Here is a 13,559-nt window from a genome sequence, read left to right on the forward strand (position 1 = left end):
AGATAGATAGATAGATAGATAGATAGATAGATAGATAGATAGATAGATAGATAGATAGATAGATAGATAGATAGATAGATAGATAGATAGATAGATAGATAGGTAATTGCCGTAAACATAAAATGATTACGATAGCAACAATATTGTTTAAATAGAATTAAAATGACAATTATATGTTTTTGATAACAATATATTGTTACAGTGAACATAATTTAGTTATAGTAACCATGTCAAACCATGTTTTTCTTTTCTTGTAAGAACTTGTGTCGATTTGTTGAAAATATTATAATTTGTTTTTATTTATAAAATATTTTTTTATTTAAATTTGTTAAAAAAAAAACAACTAATTTAAATTAATCGTCAAGAAGATCTTTAATAATTTGAGCATCAATTCTTTTCATCACTAATGTATTTCCGCTCAAATTGAGTTTGTGCGGTTTGCACACATTCTCATGAATCATGAGAGCTTTTAGATATATTTTTAATTTTATTTTTTTGTATAAACAATTCATAAAATGGAATTTAGTTGAACGGAACATTAAACAAATCAAACACATAACAAAAAAACGCAAAATTCTCTTAATAAAAACAATTCTAAAGGGAAATTTTAATAAAATATTTTTCAAAATTTAATAAAACATGAGTGATACAACTGGAATTTATGAAAATGTTATTTATAAAAAAGTCAAAACCAATGAACAACAACAGTAAGTTTAAATTGAAATTAAATGTTAATAAATATAAACAAATTGCAATTATAATAATTTCCTTTAGGCAACCTGCCAAAAATCTACTACAACAGACTCAGGAACAGGTAGATGAATTGGTAGAAATCTTACATGATAATGTTGACAAAGCTTTGGAACGTGAAAATAAACTTTCGGATTTAAATGAAATTTCCGAAAATTTGGAAAAACAAGCAAGTGAATTTAAAACTACAGCTGTTGTGGTTAAGCGCAAAGAATGGCACAAACAGATGAAAACAAAATTAGTATTTGCCGGTTTGGGAGCGATTTTATTAATAATTATAATACGTGAGTAAATCAGATATAAATAACAATTAAAATAAAATTCTTAATCATTATTTTATAAATTTCTTACAGTTTTATTAGTACAAACATTTACTGGGAAATAGTATGGTTAATTAAAAACCTAATGTGGAACTTGTTTATACATACCAAAGTATTAAATTGTTTTATAATTGGAAGTGAAAATCGTAAAGATCTTATTTGCGACACAGCAATTTACTTAAACGAATTCACTCAGTCTATTTTTAATCACTAGTTTTAATAAAGTAAATCTATCAATATTACAAAATAAGGGAAGTATGCAAGACCTATTATACATTAATTGGGCAAATTTAATTTTTTTATATTGCTGCCGATTTGTCTTCTGTTAAACTCTTATATAATCTTGTCCATATTCGTAGCTACAGAGTATACTACTCTAGTCAAAACTAGTCTACAGTGTAGTCTATATTCTAGTCTATAGTCTAGTCTATAGTCTAGTCTATAGTCTAGTCTATAGTCTAGTCTATAGTCTAGTCTATAGTCTAGTCTATAGTCTAGTCTATAGTCTAGTCTATAGTCTAGTCTATAGTCCAGTCTATAGTCTAGTCTATAGTTTAGTCTATAGTTTATAGTCTAGTCTATAGTCTAGTTTATAGTCTAGTCTATAGTGTAGTCTATAGTCTAGACTATAGTCTAGTTTATAGTCTAGTCTATAGTCTAGTCTATAGTCTAGTCTATAGTCTAGTCTATAGTCTAGTCTATAGTCTAGTCTATAGTCTAGTCTATATTTCACTATATTTGTCTCCATAGTTGAATCTAGTTTATAGTTCAGACCAGTTTTTACATTAAACAATATATTGGCCCAAAAATGTCCCCATCGAAATTTTTATTAAAAGTATCACTTTTAGATTATAACATTCTACAACAAATAAGAAATCGTCTTGATTAATTTTCAAATTTCGTTACGATTAAAATAAAACAAGTTAATATTTTCCAGTTCCATTGCATTTATTTAAAAGTAAACATTTACATTAATGAAACTGAAAGAAAGTATTTCAAAATAAATTAATAATTTTCGGAAATTATTTATAATTTTAAATCTATAACTTACATATTAACACTAACAGCAGAATCACAACCAGTCCTACAAAAACTAATTTAGTCTTCATCTGCTTCCACCATACTTTACGTTTGACTTTATCTGTCGTTGTTTTAAATTGTTCAGCATTATTTTCTAAATCATTGGAAATTTTTGTTAAATCTTTTAGATTATCTTCACGTTTTATGGCCAGATTAACATTTTCTTGTAAAATTTCGACCAATTCCTTAACTTGTTTTTGGGTTTGTTCAATTGGATTCTGTGGGGTTTCACTGTGGAAGGATTTATTAATGTATTTTTATAAATTTATTAAAACTTAACTTACTGCTGATTGGATTTTAATTGCGTATAATTTTCTTCAAAACTTTGATTTTCCTGAATTCCTTTTGGAAAATTTTGATTTCTATTAGCCATATTTATTTTGCAGTAGTTTATTTCGATTTATTGTTTCAGATCGTATAACATTTCTTTAATGTTTCTTTGAATTATACATAATTTATTATTTACCTATATTTAAAAGTTGCAACTAGTTGTCGTGATTCATGACATCCATGTTAACCACATAATCTCAAATTGAGTGAAACTAAAATGACGTTCGTATAATTAAATCATTCGATTTTAGTCCTCGATATCTTCTTCAATATGTTTGTATATCGTAATTGCATACCAAAATTGGTAAAGAACTTGAAAACCCTTAAAAGTCATTTATTATATGACTGATTTTTAAGATTTAATAATTAAGATTATGCAAGTAACTTTTTTAAGGAAAATCAGTTGCTTTTATGAATTTGATCTGGTTCTAAAAAAACTATTGTGAGAAATTAATAATTCCGATTTTATATAATAATACAACAAATTTTATATTGTTATTAAATACTCACGGTAAAATTAGTCAAGCGGAGTGACACCATTTCCATTTGAAAGATAAACCAAGCGTTGGGTATAATCGACCCTATATAACAAACTACTGGCCATAATATCTAAGCTAGAGACTATAGTTAAGAATATAGAATTTTACAGACTATAATTAGACAATAGTCAAAACTAAAGACAGGAATATAATCCAGAATATAGACTGACTATAACTAAACTGTAGACTAGACTATAGACTAGACTATAGACTAGACTATAGACTAGACTATAGACTAGACTATAGACTAGACTATAGACTAGACTATAGACTAGACTATAGACTAGACTATAGACTAGACTATAGACTAGACTATAGACTAGACTATAGACTAGACTATAGACTAGACTATAGACTAGACTATAGACTAGACTATAGACTAGACTATCGACTAGACTATAGAATAGACTATAGACTAGACTATAGAATAGACTATAGACTAGACTATAGACTAGACTATAGACCATAAACTAGACTATAGACTACACTATAGACTAGACTATAGACTAGAATATAGACTAGACTATAAAATAGACTATAGACCAGACTATAGAATAAACTATAGGCTAGACTATAAGCTATAAACTTGACTAAAGGCTAGTCAATAGACTAGACTGCACTACAGTCTAGACTATAGCCATTGACTTTATCGATAAAAAATGTTTTCGATTAATCGAAAGTCAATTTAAGGTTCCAGCTTTTATTTTAAATAAACATATCATCCTAAAAAACACAGCTCATACAAACTGACAATTAATTTTAAAATAAGTTTTCAAAAAAAAAATAATTTTATTTTATAAAATATTTTCCTTAAAACAGATAAGTTTTTTTATATATAAAAATGGATATTATGTCAACACAAGATCATGCTGTATCCACAGAAACTATATTGGATAAAGATATACAGGATTTAAAAGGAGCAAAGAAATCTATATCCAACCTGGAAGTAAACCAAAAAACTGAAAAGAAAAAATCTGAAAGCAAAAAACTAAAAAAGAAATTAAATGAAGTTGAGCAACAAAATCAATCTTTGAACAATTTAATACAAGATAAAAACAATGAAATATTGGAATTGAAAAAATCTGTGAATTCTCTGAATGAGGTGTTAAATTCCGTGCCCATTGAAGAGTTAAGATGTAATTCTTCTATAGCCAGTGCCAAACTCTTAGAGCTGAGCAAGAAAAATCGTCAATTAAGAGCAGAATTGGAGATGACTAAAAATCGTTTGGCTAGAAAAGATCAACAGTTGCAGAAATTAGAAAAACATTTGCAGCAACAGCAAAGTAAGGAAAGTGTTAAGAAAGAGGTAATATTAGAGTTATTTAGATTCAAAACTTTTTAAAAAGTATTTTTTTTTATTTAGTCCTCTGTCTCCCTTGAGGAACTGCATAACAAACTCAGTGCTTTACAGCAAAAACTATTCGAGACTCGTAATAAAAATATGGAATTGCAATCACAATTAAAATTGGCTCAAAAATGTTTACAGCAAGAAATTGGTGAAAATTTCAATTTAAATTTATTAGCCAATCAAGGTGGTTCCACTAATTGGCGTGGTAGAGCACAACAGATTCTCCATTTGCAGCAAAAACTTAAAGAATTGCAAGAAAAATTAGAAAATCAAGCTGTCAAAGATAATGACAACCATTTGGAATTTATAAATCCCACTCTTTGCTCCAGCCTTAGTTTTGGCTCTATTGAAAGACCGAGTGTTAGAAAAACCGAAATTCAACATCGGGCTAAAGTTGAGTCTTTGGAAAAAGAAATAACGGATTTGAAAGCAGAAATCGAAGAACAACGTTCTAAAATTTTAGCTTTAAAAGTGAGAAATAAAACTTTAAATGATGAGATATCACAATACAAAATGAAGTCCAGTACACTGCAAGAACAGACAGATTTTAATATCATTAATGTGGCCACCATGAATGAGAGATTAAATCAACAGAAAATATATTATGACAAACGTTTGCAGGAAATGTCCAAAGAAAGGGATAATATAATCAAAGATAAAAAGGAATTAGATTTAAATAGAGAATATTTAGAGGAAAAAATAAAAGAATTAGAAAGCTGCATAATTAAAAAAGACGAATCAATAGAGGAGTTGAAGTTACAAGTTAAAAAGTTGGAGCAAGATCTGAAGGCTATATGTGGAGGATTTTTATTTTCATGCAGGGAATTCAGAAAGGTAATAGGTCAATTTGGAAAAACTGAGTTTAAGTATTTTAATTTTTTCCCCTCCCAAACAGGAAGATTTTATCGCCATATTGGATAGTTTAGAATCGGAAAAGAATTCATTGTTGGATCATAATAAAAATCTCAATGATCGGTTAACTCAAGAACGTAATAAAAACGATAATCTTATGGATCAAATAACAAAACAAAAAATACGCATTTCACGTCTTGAGGCAAAAGTACGCGATTTAGAACGAGATCTTGAAATACAAACTGAAAAAAAGAAACGATCACAGCGTATAGCAGAATATTCGGCAAATCTAAGCTGCAACTCTTCCTTAAGTTCGTTTACATTCGAGAATTCTAACCTAATAGCAAATACGAATAAAATTATCACGGAACCACCAGCAGAAAGTGATCTTAACGATTTAAATAATCGGTACCTATTTTTATAGATATTTTAATAAATTTTCCCTTAATATGTCGTTTTTTAGCCTCGAACTAGCCTCGGAAAAGATGACATTGCTTAAAGAAAAACTGGACTATATTACCGCCGAAAAGGATAATGATATAAAAACTTTTCAGGAAATTATTATGAATTCCAAGAATATCTTAGTGGAAACTATTTTACAACATCGTAATAGTAATACTAGCGTGGAAGATCAATAATTTTTAAATTTATTTTGTAAATATTGGAATTAAATTGTACGACAGTTTATGAATGAAAAATTTTGTAGATTTTAATAATCTAGACATAATAACATTTTTATATTATAATAGATTATATCAAGATCGGTGAAATTTTATATTCATAAGCTTCTACATGACAAAATGAAAACATGAACAGATTTTTATACCCTTTATACCACTTTAGTCCGTCCGAGCATGTAACCCCTGTAATCAAACTACAGGTCGCAGTTTTGAAGATAATTCAATGAAATTTGGTACTTGATTTTCTATTGCATCAGAAACGAACCCTATTAAAAATGGTTAAGATCGGTTCATTATTTCACCTAGCCACCATACAACTGAGCCCCCGAATAGGGCTTGTAAACCTTATAATTGAACTATAGATCTCAAATTTTGGAGATAATTCAATGGAATTCAGTAAATGGTACCGTAGAAGAAGCCTGTTGAAAATAGTTAACATCGATCCATTATTAATTCCTAGCCCCCATACAACTGAACCCGTCTAATAGAGCGTATCTCGACAAGAAGCTTCAAAACCAAGTTCTATGCTAGTCTTGATGACCTTCATGAATTTTATAATTAAAGGGCCTCATTTGACCCTAGCCCCTATAGAAAGCCCACTTCAAAATTTAACTTAAATTACCACAATTTTATTCAACAATAAATGACATAAGTATATCTAAGGCAGGGTACAATTCAACTTAAATGCTTTATTATGAAAACTAAATCACACTTTATTCAAATACAGGTGTAGGTTATTATATGGTCGGTCTCGCCCGACTATAATTTCTTACTTGTTTATTAATAAATCTGAAAATACTTTTGTAAACTTTTTTCTGAATTTGATAAAGTAGCCAACTTTTTCTAATACTACAATCTAGTCTATACTAGGGTTCTATAAATCGACTTTCGAATAATCGAACAATCTACTTTTTGTCGAAAAAAGTCGAAAAGTCGAAGTCGACTATTTTGTTCCAAAAAAGTCGATAACTCGACTATCGTCTATGAAAAAAAGTCGAAAAGTCGATTTTGTAAATAAAAGTCGAAAAGTCGGAAAGTCGAAAAAAGTCGGAAAGAGTCGAAAAAAGTCGAAAAAAGTCGGAAAGTCGACTTTTTCCGAAAAAATTCGGAAAAATTCGGATAAAGTCGAAAATAGTCGGAAAAAGTCGAAAAAAAGTCAAAAGTCGAAAATAGTCGAAAAGTCGGAAAAAGTCGAAAAGTCGACTATTTATAAAATATTAAAAGTCGAAAAATCGAATTTTAATTCAATGAACAAAGTCGAAAAGTCGAAAAATCGACTTTTAACTAAATGCAAAAAGTCGAAAGTCGACTTTTCATAAAATGCAAAAAGTCGAAATGTCGACTTTTCATAAAATGCAACTATAGAACCTTAGCCTTTACTATATAATCGTTTATAATATTGAAATTAATTTTCTTTTCCATTTAAAATATATTTTTAAAATATATAAAACTTTAATATCAGAAAAATGCGAAATTTAAAGGGATTTTATAAATCTTATAAACTTCAAGTTTAAATAAAATTGAGAAACAACAATAACAACAAAAAAATCGGAAAAAGTCGAAAAATTCGGATAAAGTCGAAAATAGTCGAAAAAAGTCAAAAGTCAAAAATAGTCGAAAAGTCGGAAAAAGTCGAAAAGTCGACTATTTATAAAATATTAAAAGTCGAAAAATCGAATTTTAATTTAATGAACAAAGTCGAAAAATCGACTTTTAACTAAATGCAAAAAGTCGAAAAGTCGACTTTTCGTAAAATTCAAAAAGTCGAAATGTCGACTTTTCATAAAATGCAAAAAGTCGAAAAGTCGAATTTCTTTTCCATTTAAAATATATTTTTAAAATATATAAAACTTTAATATCAGAAAAATGCGAAATTTAAAGGGATTTTATAAATCTTTTAAACTTCAAGTTTAATTAAAATTGAGAAACAATAATACAATTTAAATTGCAGTTTCCTCATTAATATGTTTGTTTTATAAATAATAATAAAAATAATTAAAATATTCAACAAATTTCATTACATTAAATTTTGCGGCCTACTAACGCCGTTAACCAATTGCTTTTACTCAACTCTGTACTCTTACACATAAACAAACAGCTGTCAAACAACCCCAGCAGTTGACGTGTTCAACTGTCAAAACGTTAAAGAATTTCCAAAAGAAAAAAAATTATCAGCCACAACACCATGGACGGATTTATGATGGTAAATATTTATGAAATTACACAAATTTTTACAAAAATTTGCACAAATTCTAATACTCTACTTATCGAAAATGTCTGCCACTCCATATAGGACATCATCAAGGGTATGTGTATTATGGACAACGATGGCAATCGCATATTGGCCAAATACTATGACAAAAACATCTTAGCCACTGTCAAGGAACAGAAAGCCTTCGAAAAGAATCTCTTCAATAAGACCCACCGTTCTAATACCGAAATTATTATGTTAGATGGTCTAACCTGTGTTTATAAATCAAATGTGGATTTGTTTTTCTATGTCATGGGAAATGCCTATGAGAACGAATTGATTCTGTTGTCGGTGTTGAATTGTCTGTATGACTCTATCAGTTTGATATTGAAGAAAAATGTGGAGAAACGTTTGGTTTTGGATAATTTGGAAATAATTATGTTGGCTTTCGATGAGATCTGTGATGGAGGGTAAGTTGTGAGGTTATTTGAATAGCGTTTTTAAAAATGAGCATTGGAGGAATTTTTCTCCATTAAAATTTTTCTATTCCAAAATTTATCATATTTTTAGAAAATTTTCAATTGTCTCTATTAATAGAATTTTTTTTTTTTTTTTGCAAAAAAATAAGAACCTATTTTATTAAAAATTAAAGTTCTTGTTCAGTTCCTTCTCAGCTCTATTTCAGTTCTAGTCAATATTTAGTTCAGTTCTATTTCGTTCTAGTTCAGTTTTAATTCAATTCAAGTTCAGTTATAGTTCAGTTTAGTTCCGGTTTAGTTTTAGTTATAGGTCTGTTTTAGTTCAGTTTAAGTTCTAGTTCAGTTTTAGTTATATTTCAGTCCTAGTTCAGTTTAGGTTCACTTATAGTTAAGTTGCAGTTTATTTCTAGTTCTGTGTTAGTTTAGTTCAAGTTCCGTTTTAGTTCAGTTATAATTCAGTTCTAGTTTTGTTCTAGTTTAGTTCTGGTATAGTTCTAGTTCAGTTCTACAGCTGTTATAGTTGAGTTTTAGTTCAGTTTTAAGTCAATCCCATTTCAGTTCTAGTTCATTTCTAATATAGTTCTAGTTCATTTCTAATATAGTTCTAGTTCATTTCTAATTCAGTTCTAGTTCTGTTCTAGTTCAGCTCTAGATCAGTTCTAGTTCAGTTCTAGTTCAGTTCTAGTTCAGTTCTAGTTCAGTTCTACTTCAGTTCTAGTTTAGTTGTAGTTCTAGTTCAGTTCTTGTTCAGTTCTAGTTCAGTTCTAGTTCAGTTCTAGTTCAGTTCTAGTTCAGTTCTAGTTCAGTTCTAGTTCAGTTCTAGTTCAGTTCTAGTTCAGTTCTAGTTCAGTTCTAGTTCAGTTCTAGTTCAGTTCTAGTTCAGTTCTAGTTCAGTTCTAGTTCAGTTCCAGTTCAGTTCTAGTTTAGTGCTAGTTCTAGTTCAGTTCAAGTTCAGTTCTAGTTCAGTTCTAATTCAGTTCTAGTTCAGTTCTAGTTCAGTTCTAGTTCAGTTTTAGTTCAGTTCTAGTTCAGTTCTAGTTCAGTTCTAGTTCAGTTCTAGTTCAGTTCTAGTTCAGTTCTAGTTCAGTTCTAGTTCAGTTCTAGTTCAGTTCTAGTTCAGTTCTAGTTCAGTTCTAGTTCAGTTCTAGTTCAGTTCTAGTTCAGTTCTAGTTCAGTTCTAGTTCAGTTCTAGTTCAGTTCTAGTTCAGTTCTAGTTCAGTTCTAGTGCAGTTCTAGTTCAGTTCTAGTTCAGTTCTATTTCAGTTCTAGTTTAGTTCTAGTTCAGTTCTAGTATAATTATAGTTCAGTTGAGTTCTAATTCTGTTCTACTTCAAGTTCAGTTCTTGTTTAGTTTAAGTTCAGTTCAAGGTCAGTTCTAGTTTAGTTCTAGTTCAGTTTTTGTTCAGTTCTAGTTCAGTTCTAATTTAGCTTTAGTTCAGTTCTAGTTCAGTTCTAATTCTGTTCTGGATCAGTTCTAGTACAGTTCTAGTTTAGTTGTAGTTGAGTTCTTGTTCAGTTCTAATTGAGTTCCAGTTCAGTTCTAGTTTAGTTCAAGTTGAATTCTAGTTCAATTATAGTTCTAGTTCAGTGCTAGTACAGATTTCTTTACAAATTTGTTGAAAATTTTCTGTTTTTAATTTTGAAAACTTTTCATTGTTTAGACAACTTTGTTCATTATTTATTTCTTTTTTTTTGACAAAGTTGTTGAAATTTCCCTTTTGTTAGTTGAATTTAATTAATTTCCTTTCTTACAGCATAATTTTGGATGCCGATCCTTCGTCAGTTGTCAAAAGAGTCGATTTGCGTAATGACGACATTCCCATTGCCGAACAGACTGTGGCCCAGGTAACTAACACTTTAAATGGACTCTTTTGGTAGTCAATAAAAAATATGAAACAAATTTATAAAACTTTTTTTTTAAACTGTACTTGTTACTAATATTTATTTAAAACTGTTAAATATGTGTTACTTAATTTTAATTTGAAATTATTTTAATAATTAGATAGATTTAGACTTATACTCAATTGTTTAATTTAATGATTAAAAATCTTATAAAAAACAACTGCTAAAAATATTATTTTCTTTTATAAAATAAATTTTCTTCATTTATTTATTCTTGTTTGCACTTATTTTTATAGTTTTATTCAACAACAATTTATTACCAATTTTAAGCTTAAAGTTTCTTATTAAATGCTTTATTTTTCTCAATTGTACTTTTTTCCAGGTCCTACAATCGGCTCGTGAACAGTTAAAATGGTCTATACTTAAATGAAAAAATTGTTACATTTATAAAAAAAAAAAACAAACAAGTATTTCTTTTAAGTTTCTAATTCAATCCATTTTTTAGTAATAATACAGTTGTTTTTTGTGTTTGTAAAACAAAAGACAACAGCAATACATTCGATTTTTTATATAAATATAGAAAAGAAAAAAAGAAAATATTCATGTAATGTAATATTATTAAATAAAGTAAATATGTATGTAAAGATGAAAATAAAACTATTATTTTAAATAAACTATATTACGAACCAAAAACTGTGTGTCACAATTTCATAAAAAAATTAAATTCTTTATTCTCTAAAGTCTCTTAAAATACTTTAAAAAAGGTTATATTTAATTTAAATTAGCCATTTAGGTTATTTTAAACTTCTTTTTTGCTTTCTCAGCTAATACATTGTGTCTATCTACTAAAGTTTTTTATCTATACAAACCCCCCAACTACGATAATGATTCTTTTAAATCACCCCAATATTTGTGCTAATCCTTTAATAAACTATTTTTAAACTAATTGTTTGACAATTGATAATATTTAGTCACATGAATATTTACATAAGTTTAAATCTTAATTTGGATTATATTCCAAATCCTCTGTTATTAAACTATAAATATTTTTTATGGTGTCTTAACTAAACTAATAAATTTTTTATGAAAATATTTTTATAAAGTTTTCTTTGTTTCAGAAATTGTAACAATGAGAGAAATATAGATCAGAAAAAAATATAAAACTAAAATTGCAGCAAAATATAGTTCTAGATAATTTCTAGTCCAGTTTGAATTCAGTTACAGCACGTTTCGAATACATTATACGTACTAGTCAGTTCTAAATCAATTCTTGTTTACTTTTAGTTAACTTTTTGTTTAGTTCTATTTCAATTCTAAATTAGTTCCAATTTAGTTCTAATTGGAATTATATTCAGTTCTAGTTCGGTTCTAGTTTAGTTCTAATTCAGTTCTAGTTCAATTCTAGTTCAGTTCTAGTTCACTTCAAGTTCAATTCTAGTTATGTTCTAGTTCAGTTCTAGTTTAGCTCTAGTTTACTTTTAGTTCAGTTCTACATCAGTTCTAGTTCACTTTTAGTTCAGTTCTACTTCAATTCTAGTTCAGTTCTAGTTTAGTTCTAGCTCAATTCTAGTTCAATTCTAATTAAGTTCTAGTTCAGTTCAAGTTCTGTTCTAGTTCAGTTCTAGTTCAATTCTAATTAAGTTCTAGTTCAGTTCTAGTTCAGTTCTAGTTCAGTTCTAGTTCAGTTCTAGTTCAGTTCTAGTTCAGTTCTAGTTCAGTTCTAGTTCAATTCTAGTTCAGTTCTAGTTCAATTCTATTTCAGTTCTAGTTCAATTCTAGTTCAGTTCTAGTTCAGTTCTAGATTAGTTCTAATTCAGTTCTAGTTCACTTCTAGTTCAGTTCTATTTTAGTTCCAATTCAGTTCTAGTTTAGTTCTAGTTCAGTTCTAGTTCAGTTCTAGTTCAGTTCTAGTTCAGTTCTAGTTCAGTTCTAGTTTAGTTCTAGTTCAGTTCTATTTCAGTTCTATTTCAGTTCTAGTTCAGTTCTAGTTCAGTTCTATTTCAGTTCTAGTTCAGTTCTAGTTCAGTTCTAGATCAGTTCTAGTTCAGTTCTAGTTCAGTTGTAGTTCAGTTCTAGTTCAGTTCTAGTTCAGTTCTAGTTCAGTTCTAGTTCAGTTCTAGTTCAGTTCTAGTTCAGTTCTACTTCAGTTCTAGTTCAGTTCTAGTTCAGTTCTAGTTCAGTTCTAGTTCAGTTCTAGTTCAGTTCTAGTTCAGTTCTAGTTCCGATCTAGTTCAGTTTAAATTCAGTTCAAATTCAATTATTCATAATGCATGAATCACAAATTATTTATTTTCAAAAAAATTATCTTCAGTTTTCTTAGGTTTAATTTGTTTAAGTGCATTATTTTTTAAGTTTTCCTCTATAAAACAAATATTAACAAATAATTATTTATCAATTGGAAAGTATAATTTACGTTGTTTTTTTTACAAAGCGTTGAGATGCGGCGCTAATATTTGTCAATTAATAAGTGTTATTAATTACATCACAAAAATATAATTAAGAGAATTGAACTTGACACAATTAGGCAGCAGTGGTCGACTTAGCGTACTCAAGAACCCTATTTCTCAATTCTTAAAGAAAATGATTTTTAAAGCGAATTGGTATTTGTCTTAATTTTCTTTATATCTGAGTGATTAAACATACACCTCTACTATTATTAAATAAATGTGAGAATCAAAATGTTCCTTTCTTATATTTACACAATTTCTCTGGGTGTTTCTCTTGGGTCTCTGTCGAGAGATTAGAATGTCATTAAACAATTATGGGTCTTAACGATAATAAATCAATTTGATTGTTTGTCCAACGTCTAGATATTGGTAAAAGTATAAACATTAAATGATAAGTTTTCCTTAAAAACAAAGTTCATTTATGTCTTAAACAACAACAAAATTTAATATTTAACACAAGACTATAAGTCTATTGGATGATGATTCAGTTTCATTTAGAAAATATGTATTCTACTTACACACGGTTGAATTTTTATGTCTTACGATAAGCGTTTAGTGGAAACGATCGCAAAATGTTTGTATAATGAACTAAAACTTTGCGAAATATTCCTGATTTTGCAATTTATTTGAATTATTGTTCAATATGTGAAGAATTGAAAGTGATTCATAAAAACATTGATCCAAGAAGCATGATAAGTGGA

General features: G+C 28.3%; 4 protein-coding genes across 4 annotated transcripts; 3 read left to right on the forward strand and 1 right to left on the reverse strand.

Annotated features, from left to right (window-relative positions):
* Window positions 1-434: 434 nt before the first annotated feature.
* On the forward strand, window positions 435-1,277 carry LOC124420335 (vesicle-associated membrane protein 2-like). Its single transcript, XM_046952780.1, has 3 exons — window positions 435-707; window positions 775-1,034; window positions 1,104-1,277. The coding sequence occupies exons 1-3, from the start codon at window positions 640-642 to the stop codon at window positions 1,133-1,135; spliced, it is 360 nt and encodes a 119-aa protein (XP_046808736.1). The 5' UTR covers window positions 435-639; the 3' UTR covers window positions 1,136-1,277.
* Window positions 1,278-1,997: 720 nt separating this feature from the next.
* On the reverse strand, window positions 1,998-2,679 carry LOC124420387 (vesicle-associated membrane protein 8-like). The gene is made up of 3 exons (XM_046952989.1): window positions 2,435-2,679; window positions 2,122-2,381; window positions 1,998-2,050 (listed from the first exon to the last, which is right to left on the reverse strand). Exons 1-3 carry the CDS (start codon window positions 2,521-2,523, stop codon window positions 2,037-2,039), a joined length of 363 nt encoding a protein of 120 aa, XP_046808945.1. The 5' UTR covers window positions 2,524-2,679; the 3' UTR covers window positions 1,998-2,036.
* Window positions 2,680-3,769: 1,090 nt separating this feature from the next.
* LOC111683363 (coiled-coil domain-containing protein 13) lies at window positions 3,770-5,972 on the forward strand. The gene is made up of 4 exons (XM_023445437.2): window positions 3,770-4,325; window positions 4,383-5,201; window positions 5,263-5,627; window positions 5,683-5,972. The coding sequence occupies exons 1-4, from the start codon at window positions 3,861-3,863 to the stop codon at window positions 5,855-5,857; spliced, it is 1,824 nt and encodes a 607-aa protein (XP_023301205.2). The 5' UTR covers window positions 3,770-3,860; the 3' UTR covers window positions 5,858-5,972.
* Window positions 5,973-7,981: 2,009 nt separating this feature from the next.
* On the forward strand, window positions 7,982-11,501 carry LOC111683362 (coatomer subunit zeta-1). The gene is made up of 4 exons (XM_023445436.2): window positions 7,982-8,102; window positions 8,193-8,560; window positions 10,324-10,414; window positions 10,794-11,501. The coding sequence occupies exons 1-4, from the start codon at window positions 8,085-8,087 to the stop codon at window positions 10,839-10,841; spliced, it is 525 nt and encodes a 174-aa protein (XP_023301204.1). The 5' UTR covers window positions 7,982-8,084; the 3' UTR covers window positions 10,842-11,501.
* Window positions 11,502-13,559: the final 2,058 nt, after the last annotated feature.

Source organism: Lucilia cuprina, chromosome 5, assembly GCF_022045245.1.
Source record: "Lucilia cuprina isolate Lc7/37 chromosome 5, ASM2204524v1, whole genome shotgun sequence".
In the NCBI taxonomy this organism is placed as follows: Eukaryota; Metazoa; Arthropoda; class Insecta; order Diptera; family Calliphoridae; genus Lucilia; species Lucilia cuprina.